General features: G+C 34.1%; 1 protein-coding gene across 6 annotated transcripts in view; it reads right to left on the minus strand.

The window, feature by feature from the left end:
- ZC3H13 (zinc finger CCCH-type containing 13) overlaps positions 1-27711 on the minus strand; it is a 92932-nt gene that overhangs the window by 59824 nt on the left and 5397 nt on the right. For 5 of the 6 annotated variants that reach the window (XM_027588862.2, XM_027588861.2, XM_035726604.1 and 2 more), the window contains exons 2-6: positions 27022-27147; positions 26601-26710; positions 23888-23999; positions 10630-10738; positions 569-708 (exon numbers count right to left, since the gene is read on the minus strand). In XM_027588862.2, coding sequence (XP_027444663.1) covers positions 569-708; positions 10630-10738; positions 23888-23999; positions 26601-26710; positions 27022-27138 — 588 coding nt within the window. In that variant the 5' untranslated portion in view covers positions 27139-27147. The remainder of the gene's footprint in view (positions 1-568; positions 709-10629; positions 10739-23887; positions 24000-26600; positions 26711-27021; positions 27148-27711) is intronic. The other variant, XM_027588859.2, reaches the window with a different exon arrangement.

A 27711-nucleotide genomic window follows, 5' to 3' on the forward strand; every position in this document is an offset into this window, starting at 1 on the left:
AAACTCCTTCAATCATGGCTGTTATAATCAGACAACAAAGTAGGTGTTTCTAAAATATACCAAACTTCAGATGAAATATTAAGCGCTATTACAGACACCATGATTAATCTGACTCCTAAACACATGCTTTTAACCAATATGATAATTAACTGCCCTAACTTAACACTAATATCAATAAAGCAAACTAAAATTATAAAACTTCAAAACCTCTTCGGAAAAATCACAAATTATATTCAAATAAGTTGTATTTCTACCCTTTAGAAAGTAAACAAGTATTCTAGAAATAGCTTAGGCCTAAAAAACAGACATACATAGATTCAAATCCTATTTAAATTAGCTGGCAACTCTACGCAATACCACCTCAGTTTTTTACCTGTTCAAAAGCAAAAATATTTCATATTTATTATATAATAATGTGAAGATTAAATGATTGACATATATGTAGTTGATATACAATAATTTGATCAGTGTATCAATATCCTAATACAATTTAAGATAGAGCTAATGAATTCTCTGATCAATAGCCATTTATTTGATGCTAATTAACATATTTCAATAAACAGCATACCTCTTTTTTAATAATAATTTCTTCTCTCTTGTCCATGTTTTCTTGTTCCAGCTTCATTAATTCCCTCTGTATCTTCTGACGCTTCATTTCCAATGACAACTCATGAACGTAATCATAATTAATATCTCCATTGTCAGAATCTTTAAAATAAAAATTACATTACTTGTCAGAAACTATCAATTATCTATACCAAAAATTAGAGAAATTTTTTTCCAGTAAATTTTATACAAATTAAAATGGTAGATTCTTTCATTAGAATAACATACTTCTTAAAGATAAAATATGTACTGGTTCTATAAAGGATTAAAATCAATATGGTTGATTTTTTTATGAAAAGCCAAACATTTTTAAGATTCTTGGGTTTTCTGAAAGTAGTTTTGGGTTGCCTGAGGTTGGGATTTTGGTTAGGAGACGGGATTTTTAAAAGATACAATTAAAAACTAACAAGTAAATTGTAAATATTAAAGATACCAAAGCCTTCAATATTTCATCCTGAATATGATGTGATTTCATTATCTCCTTGACTTTAAGAATTCATTAGTATTAAATGAAGGTTACATTAGGTGTCCTACACTGCTTCCATATTCTTTTTTTACTAGTGACACAACTGATTTGTATCTAAAACTAAAGTCTGATAATTTCATACTAATGTGTACATGAGCTAATGTCTGAGGGAGCTGTACATTTCCATTATAAGCGATTTGTACTGGTTCCTTAGATCAGAACTGCCTATCTCCTCAACAGATATGATACTACGCCTTTATTTCCATTCACCTTTTCCAATGAAAAAAATATGATGGCTTGGTTGAAGGAAAAAAAAAAAGAAAGAAAGAATGGTGTGCAGAGCTATTTCATCACAATATGCGGAAGTTTTCAGTGGCTACTGGCATTGCCACCCAACCTCTCACCCTCATTTGCTATAATGCCAAAAAGCCTAGAGGAAGGAATTTCAGTGACTCCTATCCCAACACATGACAATGTTGGGCTTGACTGCTTAGGAACTGAAGTGTCTTCTCAAACGATACTTTTAGCACTTAAGATCACCATTCCTTAACCTGGGGTAAAGAAATAAAATGAAAAACTAAAAAACAACGAAGAAAGGTAGTTCTACTTGATTGCTTAAAGCACAAGAAAATGAACATCAGGGCACTTGGGTGGCTCAGTCGGTTAAGCGTCTGCCTTCAGCTCAGGTCATGATCTCAGGGTCCTGGGATGGAGGCCCGTATCGGGCTCCCTGCTCAGTGGGGAGCCTCCTTCTCCCCCTACCCTTCCCCTCTGCTCATGATCTCTCTCTCTCTCAAAATAAATAAATAAAATCTTTCAAAAAAAAGAAAAGAAAATGAACATCATTGTCATGCATAGACCAAATACATTATAATGCCAACTATCCATTTATATGCTTGGGAACTGAGAGGGTAGCTATATAGCCTTTAACTGTGTAACTCAATTGATTACTCACCTAATAGAAGATGATGACAATTTTTCAGTAAATATATAAAATACACTAAACCACATTTTTCAGTCAGAAAGCAATCACTAAATATTTAAGGACATAAAGCTTTTACTAGATAAAATGATTAGAGATACCGAATTTTTTTTAAGATTTTATTTACTTGAGAGAGAGAGAGAGAGAGCACACAAGCAGGAGGGAGGGGCAGAAGGAGAAGGAGAAGCAGACTCCCTGCTGAGCGGCGAGCCTGACGCTGGGCTCTATCCCAGGACCCTAAGGTCATGACCTGAGCCAAAGGCAGACACTTAACCAACTGAGCCACCCAGGTGCCCCAGGAGATACTAAATTTAAGTAAATAAATAATGGCTATCTTCAGTATTACTGTGCATTCTGACACTTTGTATCAGTGAGTAATAGGGTTCAAAGATTCAGTTTGATGGTATTCTTAAAATATTAACAGAAAAAATTCCATAATTAAATACTAAGTATGTATAAAACAAAGGGAAGAGTAATTAATTGCAAAGAATGATTTATAGCATTTTTAAAGGTATTATCAATAATGTCCCACGTCCCTCTAAAAACTGCTATCTGGAAATATCACCAATACAGAACACACGTAAAAAATGAGAAGCTGGCTTTCAGTCCTTGAGTCCCCAACTACCCCACAAGGGGCTAAGCCTGAACAGTTAAAGTCAATGTACTATAACTAATATATCTTGCTTAGAGGAAAAGCTCTCAAGTCTTCACTCAGATACTACTTATTCTTATTTTATGGCTATCTATTATAAACAAAAGGAAGATGTTTTCCTGGCCTATAAGAGATGAGCTACAAAACAGGCATGATGCAACTGATAGTCTCCTAACAAAAAATGAAAAATGAGAAGGCACAAAACATAAAATGAAACTCAAAACAAGGTCTGAAACCCTTTAATAAATTTAGAAAATGTCTCTCATATCTTATAGCTTGAGGTTATCATAATTGCCTAATAAAAACTGATTCATATAGATGATTAAGTCATTAGAAAAATATTAAATATAATTAGAATGTCATATTTTATAAGGCAGAGATTTTTAAGAACATATACAATAGAAAAATACAATACATAAGGTTGACATTCTTTTTTTAAGATTTCATTTATTTATTTGACAGAGAGCACAAGCAGGGGGAGCAGCAGGCTGTGGGAGAGGGAGAAGCAGACCCCCCCAATGGAGGAGGGAGTCCGATGCAGGGCTAGATCCCAGGACCCTGGGATCATGATCTGAGCCAAAGGCAGATGCTTAACCGACTGGGCATCTGGGGCACCCAGGTGCCCCATCATTCTTAATACATAAAGAGTTCATACTGATTCAAAGGAGAATGAGCAAGGACACAAACAGCAATTCACAAAAAGAAAAAAACACAAATGATATATAAATATGGCTTTTTCATGTATGAAAGAGTCATTTTTTTCTAATTATAGCATTAGGTATTAGCAAAGGTACAGATAAAAGGTATGTTCATTATCTGAAGGTAACAATGTAAACTACTACATCTACCTTGGAAAGTAATTTGGCAACATGGGTAAAAGCCTTAAGAATATTCATACCTTTTAATAGAACAATTTTACTTCCAGTAATCCATTTTATGCAAATAATCATAGATATATAAAAAGTATATGTATATGGATTAAAACTATATATATTTAAGTATTTCCTTTTGTCTTTAACATATACATTCTCACTATTAAAAGTCTTAATTCTGGGTGGCTCAGATGGTTAAGCGTCTGCCTTCGGCTCAGGTCATGGTCTCCGGGTCCTGGGATAGAGCCCCAGAGCCCCATGTCGGGCTCCCAGCCCAGCGGGGAGTCTGCTTCTCCTCCCTCTGCCTCTCCCCCTGCTTGTGCTGTCTCTCTCTCTCTGATGAGTAAAATCTTTAAAAATAAATAAATAAACAAAAGTCTTAAGTACACAGGATAAAATGTGAAATTCCCTTGCACTCCTCCCACTGCCATCCTTACTCCAGTGGTAACACTGTTACTAGTTTAGTGTTGTAGGCATAAAAATAAATGTTTATATTTATACTCTTTAAAATAATGGGACTAAAACTACACACACTGCCCTATAGAAATATCTTTCCAGGGGCGCCTGGATGGCTCAGCTGGTTAAGCAGCCAACTCTTGATTTCAGCTCAGGTCATGATCTCAGGGTCCAGGGATGGAGCCTGCGTCGGGCTCCACGCTCACTGCAGAGATGCTTGAGATTCTCTCCCTCTGCCCCTCCCACCACTTGCACTCACTCTCTAAAATAAATACAATCTTAAAAAAAAAATCTTTCCATGTCATGCATAGAGATAAACCATTTTCATTTTAACATCTGTAACGCATTTCATGATATGAGCATATTGTAATTTATTTAATCATTTTCCTCTGACACACACTGTTTGTTTTCAATATTTTGCTCTATAAACAATACTTCAATGAACATTCTGACAGCTTCCCTGATTCACAAGTGCAAATTATTATTATTATTTTTTTAAGATTTTAGTTATTTATTCATGAAAGACAGAGGAGGAGAGAGAGAGAGAAGCAGAGGGAGAAGCAGGCTCCCAAGGAGCAGGGAGCCCGATGCGGGACTCGATCCCAGGACCCTGGGATCATGACCTGGGCCGAAGGCAGACGCTTAACCATCTGAGCCACCCAGGCGCCCACAAGTGCAAATTATTTCTTTAGGACAGATTTCTTAAATTAGATTTGCTGGATCAAAGATAAGCAAAATTTTATTTTAATATTGCCAAACTGCACTCCAAAATAGCTTTGCCAATGGAAACTCCCACTTCATAATATTAGTATTTTTCATTTTCACCCATCTGATGGGTGAAAAATGCTACGTTTTTATTTTCATTGGCTTTCTTCTGTAGTAAGCCTGAGCATTTACTGACCACGTCTATTTCCTCTATGAATTACCTATCTAATTTTTGTTTTTTGCCCATTTTTCAACTGGACTGTATCTTTTTCTTATATCTGTGGAAGTTCGTTATATGTTTACATAGTGTTTTTGCTGTGTGCTTACACATGTTACACATGTCAAATATTTTCTTATGGTAATCTTTTAATTATTAAATTACAGTTTAGTTATATAGAAAATTTAAATCTTTATAACTCAAAGAAGCCTTCTGGGTTTTATGCCTTACTTCAGGAGAATGTATCCACCACTAAGATTACCAAAATATGTTCATGTATTTTCTCTTCTCTTGTAATGATACCTTTGCTTTTTATGTTACTGCACTAGTCCCTATGATAAATAAATAAGAGGAAGTTTAAGTAACCAAATAAAAAACACAGACTTGGGGGTGAGGAGTTGGAAATATAAGAAGCAACCAGATAATGAAAAGTTCTGTAAAATAAGAATTTGTACTTGATCCTGAAGGAAATGGGAAATCCAAATATTTTTTAAAGATTTTATTTATTTGAGAGCTCGAGAGTGTGCGTGCACGTGCACCAGCAGGGGGAGGAGCACAGGAGGAGGGAGAGGGAGAGAGAATCTCAAGCAGACTCCCGCCGAGTACAGAGCCCAACGCACGGCTCCAACCAGTGACCCTGAGATCACAACCTGTGCCAAAACCAAAAGTCGGACACTCCACCAACTGAGCCCCCCAGGCACCCTGGGAAATCTGAATTTTAAACAGAGGAATGAAGTGAAGCAATTTATTCTTTCATAAGAGCATTCTGTAACTCACAGAGTGGAAGAAAATATTTGGAATACATGTATCTGATAAAGATCTTATATCCAAGGGGTGCCTGGGTGCCTCAGTCGGTTATGTGTCTGCCTTCGGCTCAGGTCATGATCCAGGGTCCTGGGATTGAGCCCCGCATCGGGCTCCTTGCTCAGCAGGGAGCCTGCTTCTCCCTCTCCCTCCACCTGCCGCTCCCCTTGCTTGTGCTCTCTCTCTCTCACTCTCTCTCTCTCTCTCTGTGTCAAATAAAAATAAATAAAATCCTAAAAAAAAAATCTTATATCCAAAATATAAAAGGAATTCTCAACAATTAAAAACAGGTAATACAACAGAACAGGCAAGTCTGGAACACATAGTTTACGAAACAGATAATACAGTGGGACAAAAATTTCTCAACTTTATTGGTCATTAGGGAAATGCACACTGAAAACACAGTAGGATACCAGCACACACCTCCAGAATGGCTGAGATGAAAAAAAACAAAAAAATACTATATAAAAAACAACAACCATTTTTAAATTATCTACTAAAGATGAACACATGCAAATTCTGTGGCCCAGCAATCCTACTCCCAGGCATAAACAGAAGAGAAATGGGTACATGTTTAGCAAAAGACATTATTAAGAATAGTAATAGCACTTTATTCATAATAGCTCAAAACTGGAAATCACTCAAATGTTTATCAACAGAAGAATAGATAACTATGGTACATTCATACAATGAAATACTATATAGCAATAATGAACTACAACTACATGCAGTAAACAATATGGTTTAATCTCAAAAATACATTGTAAGTAAAAGAAGCTAACCATAAAAAGAGTACTGCTACAGATTCCCTTTCCAAACAGTCAAAACTAATCAATGGTGGTAGAAATCAGGGCAGTTGTTACCTTTGGGAGGTGGGGGTTGGGAGGTGGTGACTAGAAAGGGAGCACAAGGGGGCTTACGGGTTACTATTAACTTTCTATTTATTGATTTGGATGCTGGTTATAGAATTCTGTTCTGTTTGTGAAAATTCAACGAGTTGCACACATGAATCATGCACTCTTCTGAATGTATACTACACTTTAGTAAAAAAAATTCTTTTAAGATTAATCTGACTTTCAAGAGGGAATGAATTTAATTAGGAGACAAGATTAACCTCAAGGCATGAGGTTGTTATTTTGATATTTAAAGGCAATACACAAATATCTTAGTAACCAAAATATTAGTAGTCATGCAGAAAAATAGATAGTTCTGAAAGATATTCAGTAGGTAGAAATGTCAGAACTCTACAAATGTCTAGGTTGAGGGGACCGAGTATCAAATAATGATTCCCAGGTTTCGGGGGGCCTTGATGGAAAGTGGTACTCTATATAAGGAAATCAGATAGAGATATACAGTTGATAGATGCCTCAACTGAGAGCTCTAGATACTGGAATCATTAATACATAGATGGTAACGGTGCCCTAAAAGTATGATTTCATCTGGAAGGAAAAATTAAAATTGAGAAAAGGTGGCCAGGCAAAGGGAAAATAATTGAAAGCAGAAGCCACTTCTAGAAAAATGTAGTTCTCAAAGAGTGGTCTGAGGACTTCTGGGAACCCCAAGACAATTCTGGGAGTTTTAGAAAATCAAAAATATTTCTATAACACTATACTATTTGCCGGTTTATTATTCTTTCCTGACTATATAGTGTTTTCTAGAAGTCACATGAGATGTAATACCACAGATAGATAGACTGAATGCAGAAGCAGATATGAAAATCCTTATGTCTTCTATTAAGCCAGATGTTAAAAAGATTTACAAAAACATGTAAAACACTGCTCCTCCTAATTTTTATTTTTAATTTGCAAAACATGTCTATTTTTTGTAAACATATATGCTGGGTTTATTATTGTCATTGTTAAATAATTCATAAATAAATATTTAAAAAATTTCTCAGATTCAATTTCTAGTATGGTAAGAACTGAAACAGATAACCCACCAGGTCAAAAGTTGTTTGGGGGGGGGGTGGCATAGTCGGTCACACATCTGACTCTTGGTCTTGGCTCAGGTCCTGACCTCAGGGTGGCTGAGACTGAGCCCTGCATCGGGTTCCACACTCAGCACAGAGTCTGCTCAAGACTCTCTCTCCCTCTCCCCCTTTCCCCCTACTTGTGCCCTCTTTCTTTTCTCCCTCTCTCAAATAAATAAATCTTAAAAAAAAAAAAAAGCTGTCTGGGATCCTTTAAAAAAGTGAAATGTGTCCTAAGACCAAAAAACTTGAGAAATATTGGTATAAAGCAATTTCTTCTGAGTCTAGCTAAAATTGCTATTCACTTTAGATTGAAAATGAAGAAGGAAAGCCTATTAAACTAGCTCACAGTCTCATTATCTGGGGATTGAGATAGCTAAATCCATGCGTCAATATTCCTTCAAGCATATTTTTAATATATAGAGATAAATGATCAAAACCTTTGAGTTCTAATCAAGAGAAACTGGGTAATAAATAGCCATGTGTATATTTTATATGTGAAACTAGATAAAAGGCATCTACTCACCTTTTAAAGGAATTTTGTACATAAAAGGCTCTTGTAGTAAAATCACTTTAGTTTTTTTTTTAAAGATGACAGTCTAGAGCAAAGCCTTGGGAAGCAACATTTAAGAGATAGATAAAATACAAGGAACCTCTGTAGAAGACTGAAGGGCTTCAAAGGAAGACAGAAAACCTAAAGAGGGACAGATAGATGAAATCCAAGGGGAAAGTGCTTCCAAAAGACAGAGGCTCTCAAATGCTGTGGAGAGATTACAGAAGAGAGACAAGTAGGTCTCCGTTCATTTAGCAAAGAGGAGGTTATTAGTAACTTTGAAGAGCAGTTTTAGTGAAGACATCGGTCAGAAAACGGAGTTAACTATTGAGGTGAAAAAGTAAAGACAGTAAGGTACAGATAAGCTTGGGATAAGCAGGGTGATGGCTGAAAGTCACATGGACAGGAGAAAAAGTATCCAGATGGGTGTTAAAGATATATAAAAGAGAATGTATGCTAAATGAACAAGACTTCAGAGGGGGGAGGAAATCGGATCCAGAACATAGGGAAATACAACCTTATACAGCAGAAGGCAGGCTTCTTACACAGAACAAAAGGGAAATAGTAAAGTTCAGGTGGGAAAAGGAGACTAATTTGGAAGTATGATAGAGGAAGTTGAGGGAGTTAGCGGACGGCGAGTTGCATGGTCTATGTGTAGTAAACAGCAGACAGGAACTATGAAGGGTTCATTGGGAAATTTAAGGAGAGGGTTTGAAATAGCTATTATGAAAACAAGGAGAGAACTGTCTTAAGCTTTTCCAAACCTTTTAAATGGGAATAGAGAAATTTTTGTTTCTAAAGATAAGTATTTAGTACATTTCAGAGTGTTTTTTTATCCACAAATAACTAAAATCAAAAGAATGCTGTGTTGAGTTAATCCTTTCATAACCTTTAACAGTCAAGGTTTGTAATATTTTATTTCAGTATATTAACTACTCAATTAACTACAATGGGACATTTTAGCTGCTTCTATTTTGTAGGAGGTATTAAATTGGCTTATGAAATCCCAATAAACTAATCATAGGGAAGTCTCCTATCTATTTTCAGGAGTAAGTTTTAAGTAGACAACACTGTCCAAAGATGGAATGGATTTCCTTAAAAAATACTGATGTTCGAATTACTAGAGAGGCATTTAGCACACTTTTCACACATGAGAATATAAGTCCTCAGAGGCTATTCTTAAATGTAACAGTAAATATTTTAGGCTTACAGGCTCTTGGCTCTCACAGATGTCTATGCATCCACTGTAGCTAAAAAGCAGCTATAGAAAATATGTAACCAAATGGGCATGGCTGTGTTCCAACAAAACTTTATTTGCAAAAACAGGTGGCTGGCCCACAAGCTATTGTTTTTTAACTCCTGGTCTAAGTTATCAGTTTACTATTAAGGAAGTTGCTTAAATTCTTAAACTCTTTAGTTTTGTCATCTGTAAGTACAATAACAAAGCTAATGAATTAATAAGGTAATTACATAAATTATATTAAAATGCCCAGCACAGGGGTGCCTGGGTGGCTCAGTTGGTTAAGCGACTGCCTTCGGCTCAGGTCATGATCCTGGAGTCCCGGGATCGAGTCCCATATCGGGCTCCCTGCTCAGCAGGGAGTCTGCTACTCCCTCTGACCCTCTTCCCTCTCGTGCTCTCTATCTCTCATTCTCTCTCTCTCAAATAAATAAATAAAATCTTAAAAAAAAAAATGCCCAGCACACCCAAAGCATTCAACAAATGTGAGTTCTCTTTCTCTATATTTGATAGTGTGAGGCTACAGTGCTCCCCTTCAGAAGGTCACAGAAGTGAAGAAGAAGAGAGAATATTCATGGTGTGGAAAACAAATGCTGCTTTGTTAAGACAATGATGCAAAGATGATTTTGCTATTTTTCATCAACAAATCCCTGATCTCAATTATTTGAACTGGATTTCTTCTGAAAGATGAAAGTCTACAAAATTTCTTGGAAATAATTTTCCCAGATCCTTAAGATTTAAAAATCTCATTTTAATATTTTATGTGAAAAACAAAATTTAGACATAATTTTTTCTAACCTTGGTATTGAGGAACTAAAAAAACTTAGAAAAGTAATACAATTTCAAAGGACTGTGATGCTGCCCAATATAGTTCTAGGGGGAAAAAAGGATGGGGAAGTTGAAAAATGCAGTGTGAACAGCTTTCTCTGCCTTTGTTCCGCTACCATAAGCCATCTGTATTCTAACTCAGTAAGGTAGAAACAAGGCAATAAGATGATTCTGAAACAACAAGAGGATCACAGTTGAAAAGTGTTTTGAAGCCCAAAAAATCTACAAAGTAAATAATCAATAAATTGACGATATAAACAAAGATTTTTTGAAACTCACCATCTCTATTAGTTTCCCATTCTACATTTTCTTCTTCACTTTCTGGAGTTCTCTCCTTAGTGATTTTTATGTCTTCCTTTTCCCTATGTCTCCCTCTTGAAGATTCTTTCTAAAAAGTATATACATATACACATATTACTATATTTAAAAAGTATTATGAGATAGTTACTATAATACAGAATATTTCTAGCTTCATTTTTTTTTGAATCTGTTCTGCAGATAATCCCTTATCCACTAAGCAAAAAAAGTGACAAGTTCTAGTGTTAGCACCACAACGAGAATACTATTTTATTAAAGAACAGCAACATGGTAAAAGGAATAACTGAGATTTTAAAATATACAATGCAAATATTTAATAAGCACTGGATAGTCTACAACATAGCAAGTTTCTATTTCTAAGTTTCTAGGGGAAAAAACTGTTTAAAATGGATAAAATAAACAAAAGGATAAGTGACTATATTAAAAAAGGACTAAAAAACAGCTACACTGTTCACAGATTATCAAAAATAATTACTAATGTAAAACTTGTCATATACTAATATAACAGCATTTCCCTATACACCGAAAGATAAATCCAAACTCATTTGATAATTTTATAAATGCTTTTTAAAAAAGATTTTTCCCTATTTTGATGAAACCAAAATGGTAGCTAAAACAGAAAATTAGTCCTTATCCTGTAGCTAAAAAACAGAAAATTCTACATTTTATTCCAAGTTTAATAGTATCCTACAGACAAAATAGGACAATAGTAATTTAGCTGATAACATTTAATTAAATATCCTATTACATAAAAACTCCAAACAACATTTTACTAAGTGGTAAGAAAATAAAGTAACCAGTGTTATGGAATTGTTACCCTCCTACCACAGTGTCTCACTTTTATTAAGTTTAAATCCTGCCTATGAAAGAAACTAACACATAAAGACGTTAAATGCTGAAAGTTCTTTACCAAACATATATGGGGCTGCTTAAGACACAAAATTAATTTCTCTTTGAAATCTTCTTTTTAAAGAACTCTAGTATATATTATAATTGCCCCTAATTTTACATATTTAAGTATAAAGTCATGCTGTATCACTTGCTAAATGACATATGTAATTGCTGTTAAGACAATAAAGGTGGACAAAAGTCATTATAAAAGATTCTACAAGAGTACAACCAGCCATGGAAAATGGTAAGAGGTCAAAAGAAGGAAGGAAGGAAGGAAGAAAAGGAGGGAAAGAGGGAGGAAGGATCGATCCTATTTATACATAAGACAAAAGGAAAAAAAGGAACATGATCTATTTTTATTCTTAAACTATATTCTAAAGAATATCAATGATGAACTAACTATTCTATATCCCATGCAGTGTGGGGCTTGAACTCAGGATCCTGAGATCAAGACCTGAGCTGAGATCAAGAGTTGGACACTTAACTGACTAAGCCACCGAGGTGCCCTCCACGCAACTTTTGAATGTTCTGCGGATTAAACTCACTATGAATATAAACTAGTACAAGTTATATCAAAATTTATAGAAAGTTATCTCCAAATTACTGAAAAATATATTGTTTCCTACTTAAATTATCATGTAATATTCAAATACTAATTTAGTTGAAGAGAGTTTCAGAGCCATAGTGCTGATACTGCAAAATAAACAAAATAACCTGCAAGTGTGTAAGAGTATTTATAAGATTTAGAACCAAAAATGTAATCATCTTAATACACTTCCTTAATAACTTATGTAAATATTTCAAAACATTCACCCTACACAATGAAATTATGTAATTTTTGAGCTATTGTCTTTTTTTTTTAAGATTTAATTTATTTATCAGAGAGAGAGAAAGAGGGAGAGAGAGAACACAAGCAGAAGGAGCTGCAGGCCAAGGGAGAAGCAGGTCCCTGATGAGCAAGGAGCCCATTGCGGGACTTGATCTCAGGACACTGGGATCATGACCTAAGCCAAAGACAGTCGCTTAATGGACTGAGCCACCCAGGCGTCCCTCTTTTTTTTTTTTAAAGGCTATTGTCCTTTAATATGACTCTGATACTGTCCTTAGAGATCATATATGACTTCTGTTATTAAGTACTAGAGACTGAATGCAGGCTTCAATAATGGAATCTCATTCAAGTTAGAAGATATTTTTTTCTAATATTTTGTCACTATCAAAATATAGGAATTGTTTTGATAATTAGTAAGAAGGCTCAGATCATTTTTAAAAATGTCACATTTCCCCATTTTTTTCAAGTCAACCATGTTTAGGCATAATTTGGTTAGGCATGTTATTTCTTTGTCAGTTATTTCTCCCTTTCGTTTACCATATTCAAATAAACAGGGTCTGGTATTCCCTGTCCCACGTAGCACAGCATGGCCTGCTCTCTCACCTCTTGAACAGAGTATCTCGTCATCTTATTTCTCTTAAATGCAAACATATTAATCAAATGTGCAGCTGTTTGATTACTTTATTATGCATTCTAAATTAGCCATCCCAGAACACGTACATGTTGAAATACTTGTTAATGAACTAAAATATTTCAGCCAGTGCCGTTGGGATGAGATATTTTAAGAAGTCAGAATTTTTCTGGACTTCAAAGTATATTAAGTAACACCCCCAGCAGGGTCTGGAGCAGCAACCTGTGATCAAACACACGAATATTTTTGCAGCAAAACATGAATTCGCCAATTGTATAAAGACTATAATTAGCTTCATGTCAATTAAAATTAGGTTTTGCTTTCAAATATATGCCTGACTTAGGAGAAATGTTTGGTTTTAAAAATGTCTTAAAGATTTCAGAAATGGAGTCATTTGATTGTGGACTTTTACTTTATTTACATTTTATATTACATTCACATTTATTCCTTAAACATTATATGTATGGACAGATAATATTCATTATGAATTTTGTTTTTAGATAGTAAGGAGGCATTACCAAGAATTTAATTTAAAAAATAAGTATTGAGGTTAAGAGTTGAAAACCAATATTACAATAACTGGATTAGCAACTAGAATAATAAAATTCTAGGGGTCTTTGTAAATAATATAATTCAACCTCCTCCTGCCTTATGTAGAAAATTTTTCTAATACTATATAGTTATGAAAGTCCTGTTAGGAGAATTTCAGAAAAAAAATTTCTTCCCTATATCTCCAATGATAGCTCTTCACTGCTGCATCCCTTTGTCCCCATTTTCAGACAGCTCTAAGTATTAAAACATTCTTTCTTATACTGATCACAACTCTTACACCTCTCCAGAATTCTTCCTGATTACAATCAGTTCTGATGTCTAGATCATGTAAAAATAAATCTAATACTTCTTTCACACGATAGCCCTTTAAATATGTGAAAACCAGTGTTACTAAATCTCTTCAGCATCTTCTTATACTTCTTATACTATTATCTTATAATATGCTTCATATTCATCATACATTAACATTTCAGGATTTTCACACTCTTCCTCACTCTGTCATCTTCCCTGGACATACTAATTTGCCTATGTACTTCAATAAAACGTCGTAACTAAAATTAATCTAGTCTTGTTAGAGCAATATACAGCATATGGCTTTTACTTTTCCTGGTGTAGAACTGAAATTATACTACTTGTATTAATGAAGTCTAACTTGTTTTGCAGGATAAGTTTTGGGTGGAGCTTAAATAAGATACTATAAGCTTATAAACTTTACATTTAAACTACAATCTCACATAAAATAGAGCAAACTTCAGGGCTGGGTGATTTAGTAACACACTGAAATCATTAGGGGTCAATTTTACTGCTGTTTTTCCTTTCTCACAGCTCTGCTATTCCTACTGTTGACTTCACATTAAGGCATATTTCTTTTACCATAATAAGAAGCAATCTAGGTTCTCCCAGTGTGCCTCTCCCTCAATCATGAAGAATTCTTTCCTTTAGTTTGAGTAGGCCAACTTCAGTCACATGACCACATTTAAGTCAATAACTACCACCAAAGTAATGGTCACAGGCAGGATGACTTAGGCCTGGTTCCTGAATCAACTGAATTATCAAGGAGAATGGGATTATTTCCGACTGAATTAAACTAATCAGGCCCTAGCAGTGAACTGGGGTCAATTCCCCCCAAACACAATGCAGCTACAGAATGAAAAAGTGATGGAATGGATTCTGGGGAGTTCAAAGCAATTTACACTTACACTTTTGGTACAATACCTCACCTCACGCTTTTGACAACTTCAAAGGCCATTAACAAAACAGACTGTCTAACCTAGTAAACATTTTTTCTGTTCACTTTTACTATTCACATTTCAGACCCTCCTTCTAAGGTCATTTGCTATCTCCCTGATACATATCTTTTTAGATATTCTCTATTTAGTGACGGTCTCCTAGTACTCAACACTCTCGATTTTATTTGAAAATGTCTGTATTATATCCTCATTCTTGAAAAATAATTTCACTGGGTATACAGCTATGGGTTGACAGATTTATCTTAGCACTTTGGAAATATTATCCCACTGTCTTTTGGCTTCCATTGCTATTGATGTCATTCTGTTGTTGCTCCTTTGTAGGATGACTTGCCTTTTTTTCTTGGGGAATTTCTAGTATTTTCTCTAACTTTGGTATTTTGCAATTGCATAATAATATCCTATTTGGTATGTATTGTGCTTTCTGTATCTGTAGCTTTGTCTCATCAATTAGAGAAAATTCACAGCACTATTTCTTTCAATATTGACTCCCCTACATTCTATTTTTTCCTGGAGTTCCAACTAGAGGTACATTAATTTTCTAAGTATTTCCCTCACATTTTTGAACCTCTTCAACATTCCCTGTAACTCTGTCTTTATGTGTTGCATTCTGGGTAATTTCTTCAGCTCCCATCTTTCAATTCAACAACTCTATCTCCACAGATGGACCAAAGGCTTACTCTCGAACTGGCTCTAATTCTAGTAAAAGCTTCAAGGTCACCACTAGCTTTCGGGTTTGCTACTTAATCCCTGGTTTCAATTCCTGTTCATGTTTGTTTTTGCCGCTGTTTTGCATTCTTGAGAAAGCAGCAATGCATTTAAAATGTGTTTGTTGTCACTTAGCCAGGATCTAGTATTACTGTAATGGGAGGGCCCTCAAAGTATATAGACCATAATAGTGCTGAAAGGGAAAGTTAATACTAACAATTTTTTCTTTTTTTAAGATTTTGAGAGAGAGAGCGTGTGCCCACACAAGCAGAGGATAGGGGCAGAGAGAGAGAGAGAGAAGCAGGCTCCCTGCTGCGGCAGGGACCCTGAGATCATGACCTGAGCTGAAAGCAGATGCTTAACCGACTGAGCCACCCAGGCACCCCAAGACTAACAATTCTTAACAAGATTAACAATTCTTCAGCAATCACATCAAACTTTGCCTGTTGTTTGAAGTATAGCCAACTATTTCCCCCTTGGACTTATCCACAACCATTGGTCAGATCAAGCCACCCTAGGCCATACTAGCGCAACTGACATTTGGTTCCTAAAATAAAGTCTGTTTATCCCTAACACAAGTTTGTTCTTTGTTAATGACAGGGAACAATATTATTATGTATTAGATGAGACAAAGAAGACGGGAAGGGGAAAAAATCTACTTTGACTAAGTTTTTCAATTATCCCATATAATCTCCTTACATTTCCTTACATCTTCCAAAATTACTTGGAGAAACTTCCTTTGAGACTAATAGATAAAAGTTATCACAGAATATTTAGTCAAAGAGTAACTCAATTATTTATATACCAATGAAGTTCTCCCCTTGTACGAATATTCACTTTAAAACAACTGTGTAAATTTGTCCATTACTAGCCTAAACCTATTATCGATCATAGTAATAATTCTGTTATATTAAAGAATATCGAGTTTTTAAACACTAATTGTTTTATACAAAGACTTTTTTTTCCATATCTTTTATTTTTAAAGAATAATGATTCCACAGACGTCTGGGTGGTTCAGTTGGTTAATCATCCAACTCTCAATTTCGGCTCAGGTCATGATCTTGGAGTCATGGTATGGAGCCCTGCATGGGGCTCTGTGCTCAACACGGAGTCTGCTCATCCCTCTCCCACTGCTCCTCCTCCCTGCTCCCTCTCTATCTCTAAAATAAAATCTTAAAAAAAAAAAAACAAAAAAACAATGATTCCAAACCCTATTATTCTAAAAATATACATAGTTTCACAAACACTAACATCATTAGTGAATTCTTAATTTTCTGTCAGAAGCTCTAGAATTAATGTTAATTCAAATTTTTCTTGCTGTAATTTACTACCACATATCATATCAAAGCTATTAACAACTGGAAAAAACTGCTATTGAGATTATGGTTCTCACCTTAATGTTTTTAAAACTTTTCAACTGGACACTTCTGAAGAAGGGTAAAAACTTTAAAAAATGAACAATGGTTCATTTTTTTTGGCCTGAACATTAGCCCAAAAACTCAGCTCAGTCTATAGCTACTAGAATAGATATAATCAGACATTTTAAAATTTTAAATTATTCACAGATGTACAATTTCAGATCCTTTCAATATTACAGAAACACAGAGAATAAAGAAATGTGGATCTATACTGGGGAAACCAGTATAATTTGTTTACTACTGAAGAAAACTCCCCTAAATAGGGTTAATGGAGATTTTGTTTTATGAAGTGATCACAAAAATTATATTATCTTGTTTCATAATAAGCAGAGCCACAAATAAATAAGACTATACTTTAAAGAACATTCAACAGATAACCAAACTCAGATCATCTCTAAACACTGCATTAAAAAAAATTATAATGAAAAGAGAACAGTTATTATCTCTATCTGTGCACTCAATACAGCAGTGAAGTACAGAAAGTACAGAGATAACTAGACAGAAACGTACCACTAAGCTACTTCAACAAGGTCTTCTCAAACCAAGAGATCAAGCAAAGATATTAAAAATACAGAAGATCAAAACAACAGAGGTTTTAGATAGACTCTAGAATCTGAAAACTAAAAGTAGAAAATACTCCTTTTCAAGCACACATGGAAAATTTAGATAAACTGATATTTTAAGTCACAAAGAAAATCTCATTAAAGTTAAAAAAATAGAAATATAAAGAGCAATAACATAGAACTTATTTTTTTATTCAAAATAACACACACATAACAAAAAGTTCTTCAACCTGAAAAATTTAAAACATGCAATTAAAAGATTATTGGATCATGGGTGAAATCCAAACCTAAAGAGAATTTCTTGAAAATAATGATCATGAAAACACAACATATAAAATCCATAAATTCAGCTAAACCATTTATCAAAGTTTAAAGCATTAAATACTAATACAAATCAAAGAAAATAAATGCTCAACCAATTCAACAAAGAAAAGAAATACAGTAAACCAAAGAATAAAAGAAAAAACAAATAAACATATTAGAAAAGAGAAAGAATTAATCTACTAATCCAAAAGCTAACTCTTGGGGAAGAAAAGAACAACAATAGAAAAATAAAAACCAACAACAACAAAAAAAGAATACTGGCTTACCTAATTAAGAAAAGGGAAAAAAGCATAAGTATCTAAAATCAGATATAACAAAGTAAAAACAGGTTTTAGAACAAAGAAAAATAAAGAAAAACATGAGATTTCTTCACACAACTCTATGCAGTTTAAAAACCCAGAGGAAATAATTTTTTAGAAAAATACAACTTAACAAAATTGACTTCAACAAAGTCAAAAGTCCACTAATTTCCAAATTAAAAAAAATAGTTAAAGAACTTTTCATAAAACAGTACCAGATTCAGTTGGTTTCACATGGGAATTCTATCAAACCGTTAAAGAGCAGAAAATCCCAATATCACTTATGATAGTCCAGAGCAAACAATCAGTAATATTTTGTTATTATACAGTACGTGGACTACCTGTGAAATACTACAGTGTTATGTGAAAGGAGACTTGAATTGTAAACTTACACTGCAAACTCTAGTGCAACCACTAAAAAAGTAAAAATAAGTAAACCGATATGCTAAAAAAGGAGAGAAGCTGAAATAATATAAAATGTGTGATTCACACCATAACAGGCACAAAAAGAGTAGAAGACAAAACAACAGGAACAAAGAACTATGGTAACAAACTAGAAAACTGTAACAAATATAATAGACATTAATTCAACTATATCAATACTTTCATTAAACATCAATGGACAATATTGATTAAAACAGAAACTATCAGCGGTGCCTGGGTGGCTCAGTCAGTTAGGCGGCTGGCTGCCTTCAGCTCAACTCATGATTCCGGGGGTCCTGGAATCAAGCCCCACTCAGGCTCCCTGTTCAGTGGGGGAGTTTGCTTCTCCTTCTTCCTCTGCCCCTGCCCCCAGCTTGTGCTCTCTCTTGCGCTCTCTCTCAAATAGTCTTAAAAAAAAAAAAAGACCCAAAAAACAAAAATGGACTGTCAGAGTGGATCAAAAACTAAGACCCAAATACACGTTGTCTACAAGAAACAACCTTAAATATGAAGACACATACAGAGTAAAAGGAAAGAGATGGAGAAAAATATACTACGCTAGTATTAATCAAAATAGAGTGGGAATAAGCTACATTAATTTCAGACAGAGCAGACTTCAAAGCAAGTGAAGTTACCAGTGACAAAAAGGGGCATACCGTAATGATAAAGGGGTCAGTTCTCCAAGAAGACATAATAATCCTTAATATATATGTGCCTAAAAACAGAGTGTCAAAATATGTATGGTAAAAACTGATATACAACTTGTAAGGAGAAGAAATGATCCACAATTACAGCTGGAAATTTTAACACCTCTCTGTCAAAAATGGATACATCCAGCAGGCAGAAAAACAGTAAGAACATAGTTGAACTCAAAAGCACCACCTGGGACGCCTGGGTGCCTCAGTCGGTTATGTGTCTGCCTTTGGCTCAGGTCATGATCCCAGGGTCCTGGGGTCAAGCCCTGAGCCCTGCATCAAGCTCCTTGCTCAGCGGGGAGCCTGCTTCTCCTCCCTCTGCCTGCCGCTCCCCCTGCTTGTGCGCTCAATCTCTCTCTCTGACAAATAAATAAATAAAATCTTTAAATAAAAAAAAAAAAGCACCATCCATCTACTGGAAACAACTGACATCTGTAGACTACTTCATCCAACAACAGCAGAATACACACTTTTCTCAAGCTCACATGGGACATTCACCAAAACAGACCATATTCTCAACCATAAAACACACTTTTAAAAGAACAGAAATCATACAATGTCTGCTTTCAGACTACAATGTAATTAAACTAGAAATCAGTAACAAAAAGATAGCTGAAAAATCCCTAAGTATGTGGAGATCAAGCAACACACTGCTAATTAATACACAGGTCAAAGAAGAAGTCTTTTCCTTTATTCAGTAAGTGAACTTACTAATGCCAGGGAGGTGAATCTGTGAATAAAAATAGATTCCTGGCATACAAATCTCTTTTCTCTTGCCAAACCCTGACTGATACATTAAGACTATTCAAAATGTGATTTACCTAATCTACCTCTTCAGCCCTCACCTCAAATTCACATGCTAAAATTTCTATACGTTAGGCACAGAGTCAGTTTCTCAAACACACTAGTCCTTTAAACCTCCTTACTGTTGCTGTGTTGGTTTCTTCCTCTTTCTAAACTTTCACCACCCCGTCTTTCATCCCACCTACCCTTTCAACACTCAGTGCAAATGTCATTTCCCTCTGTAAAATGTTCTCTGGTTCCCCAGGCAGTTATTCATTCCTTTCACTGTGTGTTTTGCTCATCTCTCTCTGTCATGCTATCATACTCTACAGAATTACAATTTATCTGTTTATGAATTTGTCTCCCCACAAGATCACGGGTTATCAACCTCAAAACTCAAACATACTGGAGCTGAATTCAGCGGCAGAGAAGGGGTAGAATTACAGTTCGTTTGTATCCTAACTTAGCTACGCTATGTCATCTAACCTGTAGCTCCCCCTACCTAAACTAAATCTGACTTTTCCATAGAAATTCATTACACAAAGATCAACAGATGTCTCTGTTGCAGTAGGAATGTATCACAGAAATGATCAGCATTTGTTATCCTAGACCAGATAGATCACTCAAAATAATTAATACCCTGGTATCCTAGCTTATTAACAGTTTTCTCTAAGTTTGGATAGGGAATTTCCTAAAACCTGGTCACTCTTCTCACTATTACCCTTAGGTATGCATGGCACTCAGCACCTTTGAGGGCTTTCTCATCTAGGGAAAGTGAGAAACAGGCTTCAAATTTCTTGATGAAATGCCAACTCTGCTGTCTACTAAATTCATATGCTGAACATATAAACCTTTATGATCAGCAACACACTTAGATTTAGATATCTGTTAACAACCTAAATCTCTAATGCTGATATTCATCTCCTACTAAGAGCCTAACACCAATTTATATTGAGAGGAAAGGCCAAGAGCTATTCTAATACTGTACATACCATTTATTAAACAGTCATCATGGATTAGCCACTCATGTTACTTGTTTTACATATATTTTCTTCACAGCAACACAATGATAGAGCTATGGCCTCCATTTAGATAAGGAAACTGCAGAGTTAAAAAATGATTCCTAAAATAATGTCTTCAGAATATGAATTCTAGATGTTTGCCTTTTAAACTACACTACATTTAGTGGTATGCTAGATAGAGCCAGTTCACACTGACTCACAAGAGCCGACTGTTAAATTTTTAGGAACTGTGTATGCCATTGTTAAACACAGCTATGGTTAAAAATTAAATGCTATAAGCTAACAATTACACAAATAATAAAAACAAAGGTAACTGTTATTCAAAACTCACTTCCTAAACATTCCAGTACATTTTACTCTTGAGGTTAATTACATTTATTTTATGTGTGTGTACATATATGTGTGTATGTGTGAAAAATACTATATAATGGTATGAAAATGAGTATCTCTTCCAACTCTGTATTCAGTAATACCACTTTGCTAGCTTGAAACTGACTAGGATGGGAGCATTTATGCCAAAGAAATTGGCAAATCCTACAAAGCATGGCTTTTTTTCCCTGAGTGGTTGTTAAACATTACCAACAAATCATGGAGTTCATTCCTAATTCTGAGTAATCGGTTATTTCAAAATACAATACACATGCTCAGCCCCTACCCAGAAATTCTAATTCAGTAGATCAGGGGTAGAGTATCAGCACGTTATTTCGCAAAAGACTATCTCTCCTCCAAAAGAATTCTGATATGTACATACCTCTAGCTGAGAATTACTATCTGAGACTTCTAAAGCAGTATTATGTATCATCAGACATTAAAAAAATACATACTTAAAGTGTGTTACTTTAGGTTCCTGAATTTAAGTCTCTACAAACTATAATGTAAAACTGTAATGCAGCTTTTTTATCAAGGATCAAAAACAGTCATAAACAAGCTTCTATGTAGCTTAAATTATCAGAAAGGTTTCTCTTTAAACAATTCGATAATTTTAATAAAAAGATTATAATACGAGACAACTAAGATATCCACATGAAATGAAAAAGAATAGGGCTGGACCATAAATAAAAATTAACTCAAAATGGATCAAAGCTAAAGCTAAAGCTCAAAGATTCTTTGAAGAAAACAAGGCATGTATCTTTGTGACCCTGAATTAGGCAATGGTTTCTTAGATAAGACACCTAAAACACAAACAACAACAAAAACAGATAAATCGGATTTCATCAAAATAAAAACATCTGTGCTTTAAAGGACATCATCAAGAACATAAAATGATAACCCACAGAATGGAAGAAAATTTTTGCAAATAAGGAATTTGTATCTAAAATATATAGAGAGTTGTTACAGATCAACAATAAAAAGACAACCCAAATTAAAAATTAGGAAAGATCTGAAAAGACATGTCTCTAGAGAAGATAAACAGATGGCCAATAAGCACATCTTATTGTTCAATATCACTGATGTTCAATATCATTAGCCATCAGGGAAATGCAAAAACTATAAGATTACCACTTCACACCCATTAAGATGGCTCTAATCAAAGAGTTCAATAATAGCAAATGCTGACAAAGATGTAGAGAACTGAAACTTCACACACTGCTGGCAAGAATGTAAAATGGTATAGCTGCTTTGGAAAACAACATAGCAGTTTCTCAAAAAATAAACTTGGGTTAGTTTATGACTCAGCAATTCTACTTTTAGATATAAACCCAAGAGAAATGAAAATATATGTCACTCAAAAAACTGTTTATGGATGTTTATACATAAAAGCCAAAGGGTGGAAACAACCCAGATGTTCATCAATTAATGAATGGATAAACAAAATGTGATATATTAATACAATGGAATATTATTTGCCAAAAACAAGGAATAAAATATCGATACATCCTATAATCCTTCATGAACCTTGAAAACACTATAGTAGGCAAAAGACACAAGTCAAAATCAAAGCCACATATTACATGACTCCACTTAAATGAAACATCCAGAACAGTCAAATCTACAGTTACAGTAAGTGGCACAGTCGTTGCCTAGGGCTGTTGGTCAGTTGGATGATACAGGTATTACCATTAAAAGGTATGTGGGGTTTTTTTTCTTTTTTTTTATGATAATGAGAATGCTCTAAAATTGATTGTGGTGATGGTAGCATGACTCTGGGAATATACAAAAAACCACCAAAGTGTACGCTTTAAATGGACGAATTGTATCGTGCGTGATTATATACCAATAAATCTGTTAAAAACACATATACATTAAGTTTTTTTAAAAAAATTAGCTCAGGACAAGATTTCCATATCTGAAACACTGATGTTTTCTTTTATTCAATAAGCTACATCATAAAACATATTTCTCTTTTGGCTTCATTGCCAGGAAATTCACCATTAAATTTTGTAGTCACATGAGCTTTCCCTCACCTAAGTTCTCTAGTTCAGTTTCTGTCACCACATGCCTTGCTTTCATTGTTTTAATTTCTAAGTGTTCTACTGTAACCCACTTCAATCTTTCTTGAAAACAAGCAGGATATGATGGCTGGCTGAATTCTGAAAATTTAAGAATACTTTTAGAAAAAAAAAAAGGAATACTCTTAGATACTAATGATGCCCACCAAGATACAGAAATCCTATGAAGTTCAGCTTGAGCTCTGCTAACCAATTCCCTTCATCTTAACTACCATCAAGAACTGATTCAGAGAATTAATGAGTTTTCCCAGGGACTTTTTACTCTAAATTACATTATCCATATAAAACATTATAATGTGGTATTACACATCTACCATACATTTAGCACAGAAGATAATAAATCACTACTGAAATTTAACTTTGTTTTGGGAAATTCATTCCTACCCTAACAGGTGAGGAAGACTCCTCTGTATTTCGTTTCTGGGACTCAGTGTCCACATCTTGGCGCTTGTTCTTCATTCTTTCTCTAAGATCCCCTGTAGGTCTTTCTGGTGACCTTTGAACCAAAAAACAAAAACAAAACAAAAAACAAAACAAAACAACAAAAATCTATATTTATATAACATTTATAAGAATATATTTACAGAAATACCTCACGAATCTCAATAAAATTTTTCTGTCCGTGGTTCCTAACGTTCAGAAAAACAATTTGCTTCAGCTTAAATATTAATATATAAAAAATATGAGCATCACTTACAAGTTTTCTCCCCATAACAATCAGAAATGTATACAATAAAATTCCATGGGGTGGCAGGTACTGGTGACATGAATAAGAAACTGTATGTGAGCCAAGAAAAAGGAATTTATAATTAACAGCTTAATTTGTTTTTCTAAAAATCACATAAAGGTATTAGTTGTATTTGAAAGTAAAAAGCAGGAAGATAAAGTTTTAAACCACAATGTTGTAAAATTAATCAAGAGGCAACAGTATTATCATGCATACATGTATGTGGCTGGATGCAACATCAACAACGGAATTACCCATCTTAAGAATCATGGGACACAGAGGAGCTTTGTGTTATTCTTATAAATTTTCTTAAAATTTGAAATGATTACAGGATAGAAAATAGTTAAAGGATTCAAAGCAAGATTTAGGCAGTGGATTTCTTTTTAATTAAGGAAAATCATACATATTTATATTCAACACTCATAAGCATTCATAATTCATACTGAAAATGTGACAAGTGGCTATCCAATTATTTTTACACCATATTAGGTGAGAAAATAAAGCAGACATGGAAAACACACTGCCTTTAAAGAATATTCCTAGAGGACCTTTTAAAAAGGGCAAAGAAGTTAAGGAGTGGTAATTCCTCATTGGCCACCAAAAATACTGTACACAATATTTTTTTAAGGATATAAACAAATCACATGAACATTTACATCTATTTCAAGTAATAGTTACCAATCAAATCAATTCTTTTATCAATCATACAAGTCACATGATTAATGAAGAAATAATTTCAGTTAATTCACTTTAAAGGATCTCATTAATATCTGTATGTACATTTTATAGGACTATATTAAATGTTTTAATAGTTAAATCTAACCTTGAAAGTGGAACTTACTAAAAACCAGTACTTAAATGCTTTAAATTATAATTATGACGTAAATGTACATCTTATGTGCCCTGGTCTCCTTTATGTAATAAGACAATTTATTAAGAACTTATTTCTACCCTAAGTAGCGCCTAACAGAGTGCTCTACATACAATGAATGCTCAATAAATGACTTAAATATTTTGTGACTAAGCATTTCTGAAATACACTGCTTTTCTTTCCATCTTTGAATCACATTATGAACTGTATTTTCTTCCCTATCAAAAAAGAAAAGAAGACAAATCCAAAGGGGGTTATCAAATGGAAAAACATGCACAAAATAACAACAAAAAGCCTTTATTCTAAGTCTAGTAATGACACTATTTCTTCCCATTTTAGACAAATTTCTCTGCTCACTTTCCTCAAAATTACCTCTTATATAAAAATTTTGTGTCAGTTAACAATAAATTTCACAGATGAATTAAAATGTATTAAAAGTGCGGTAATAATATGAACAAAACATTAAAATTATTGAAACAACTTTACCTAGGTATAAATTTATACACATAATTAAACATATGTTTAAGAACTGGTTTTCCTACATTAACAGAAGGCACAGGTGACAATCTAAATACAAATAAAACAGAGTACTCAGCATCACAAGTAAACTAAAATGTACATCTAAGTGAACAGGAACTCAGTTAAGGGTCTGAATTTGAAATTCTATTAAGCTTCAAAATCTACACACACACACACACACAAATTCACCCATTTAAAAAAAAATCTGCAAATGCTAATGTTCAGTTTCTATACTATTGCTGTAACCAAAGCAATCAGCACACCCAATTTTAGGATTTGGTTAACTATTTGTTTACCAATCAAGTTTAAACTGTTTTTGTGACAACCTTTACACGTTACGTATTTAAACATCATAACATAATCATCATGAACTGAACTGAAAGAAAAATTAAAGGTCTTTATTAGGAAAGTTTCATTTAGCTTTGCCTTTATTAAAGGCAAAAAGATGTCCTAAATAGGTAGTAGTACCTTTATCTACGTATAAGTACATGCTTTCATTTACATTAATACATTGTGATAAGGGATTTGGCAAATGCATTTAACGTACAGAGCTTGCAGTAGACTGTCTTATGTCATTAATGTTAAAACATCTTAAAAAGCTAAAATTATATCTTTGTTAAATTTTAATTTTTTAAGAGTTAAAAAGTCTTTCCTAAGTAAAAGTAAATCCATGAAATTCTGCTATCATAAACCATTTTAGTACATAACTGGGGTTGGGGGAAGTTAAGTCATACATATATTATTAAAAAAATCTACTGGCAAAAACAGTAAATGCTGAGCAAATAATTTTAAAGTGTACATTTTATTAATCTTGAAATTAACAACTGAAAAGATCTTGTTCATCTTTGACTATTGATAAGACCGCCACCAAAAGAGAAAAATCTAATCAAATATATGCTTGTATTTCAGATTTTTATACTAGATAAATTACAAAAGCCATCTCCTAATAGTATATGAACAATTCAAAGTTCTTAATTTACCTTCTATAATTGCTGCTATAACCTTTACCACGGGGTGAAGGGCCATGTACGAATCTACATGTGTTTCCATAGAGGCAGTTGCCAGTCTTCAGCCAGTTACGGCACTGTGTCTAAGAGACAGATATTACTATGTAAATTTCATATTTATTTCTGGAAAAAAGATGCTAGTGGGACAAAATTAAAATAAATGCTACCAAAATTCCAGCTACCCTGAGATACATTATTCACTCCCCAAACAATAAAAACATCAGGAAAAAAAACCATAAAAATTATTACTCTTTTCACTCTTTTATGAAACTCAGTTTTAAAAATTTACTGAACATTCCTATAATACAACAACCTGTTCACCTTTATGATACAAGTCAGTATTCAAGAACAGGATTATACGATAACCCCTGTGACTGAGCTAGTGACAACTCACCTCTGCTGTACTGCCAGTGCTGGGTCCAAGCCTCTCAAATACACTGGGTCTTCGGGATGTGCTATCAGATATGGTCTTGGTATTTTCCACTGTGACCTTCCTTCTAATTTTTGACATTTTGTACTACTTTAACCAAAAAAGAGAGAGGCAAAACTGTAAAATTCTTCAGTTGTAAATTAACTGAGCCCATAACTTACACGTAAAGCTGTAGATAACACTGTAAAATTATGGGGAATTTTCCTCAGAAGAAAAAAGGCATAGGAGAGGTCACAGGTAAATAGAAGGTATCTTCTAAGGCACGGCACATTAATGAACTTACAACAATGTTGAAATCTGTTGGCCAGAATTTTTACTCTTCTGCAGAGTGAAGGAATAAGATTCTACTCGCACAATTTTCATAGTACGCCCAACCTCAGAAAACAACTATGAAATGTTTAGTTTCTAAGTTCCTTATAAAAGTTTCAAAATTTAGTCACCTATCTTTTAAGGAAAAGCTGTGCTATCATTCTCCATAAGGTAGTTAACTGGAAAAGAAAGCCATGTCAAAGAGAATGGGAAAATAAAATCAGGTGACAATTTTATTGATAGTGGAAATTATGCTTTATACAGTTTGTGACATTAGGTATGTTCTAAAAATCAGCTTGGGAGAAAAACGCAAACTATTTAAATATTTTCTCCAATTTAGCAAGC

This window comes from Zalophus californianus, chromosome 3 (assembly GCF_009762305.2).
Source record: "Zalophus californianus isolate mZalCal1 chromosome 3, mZalCal1.pri.v2, whole genome shotgun sequence".
Lineage (NCBI taxonomy): Eukaryota > Metazoa > Chordata > Mammalia > Carnivora > Otariidae > Zalophus > Zalophus californianus.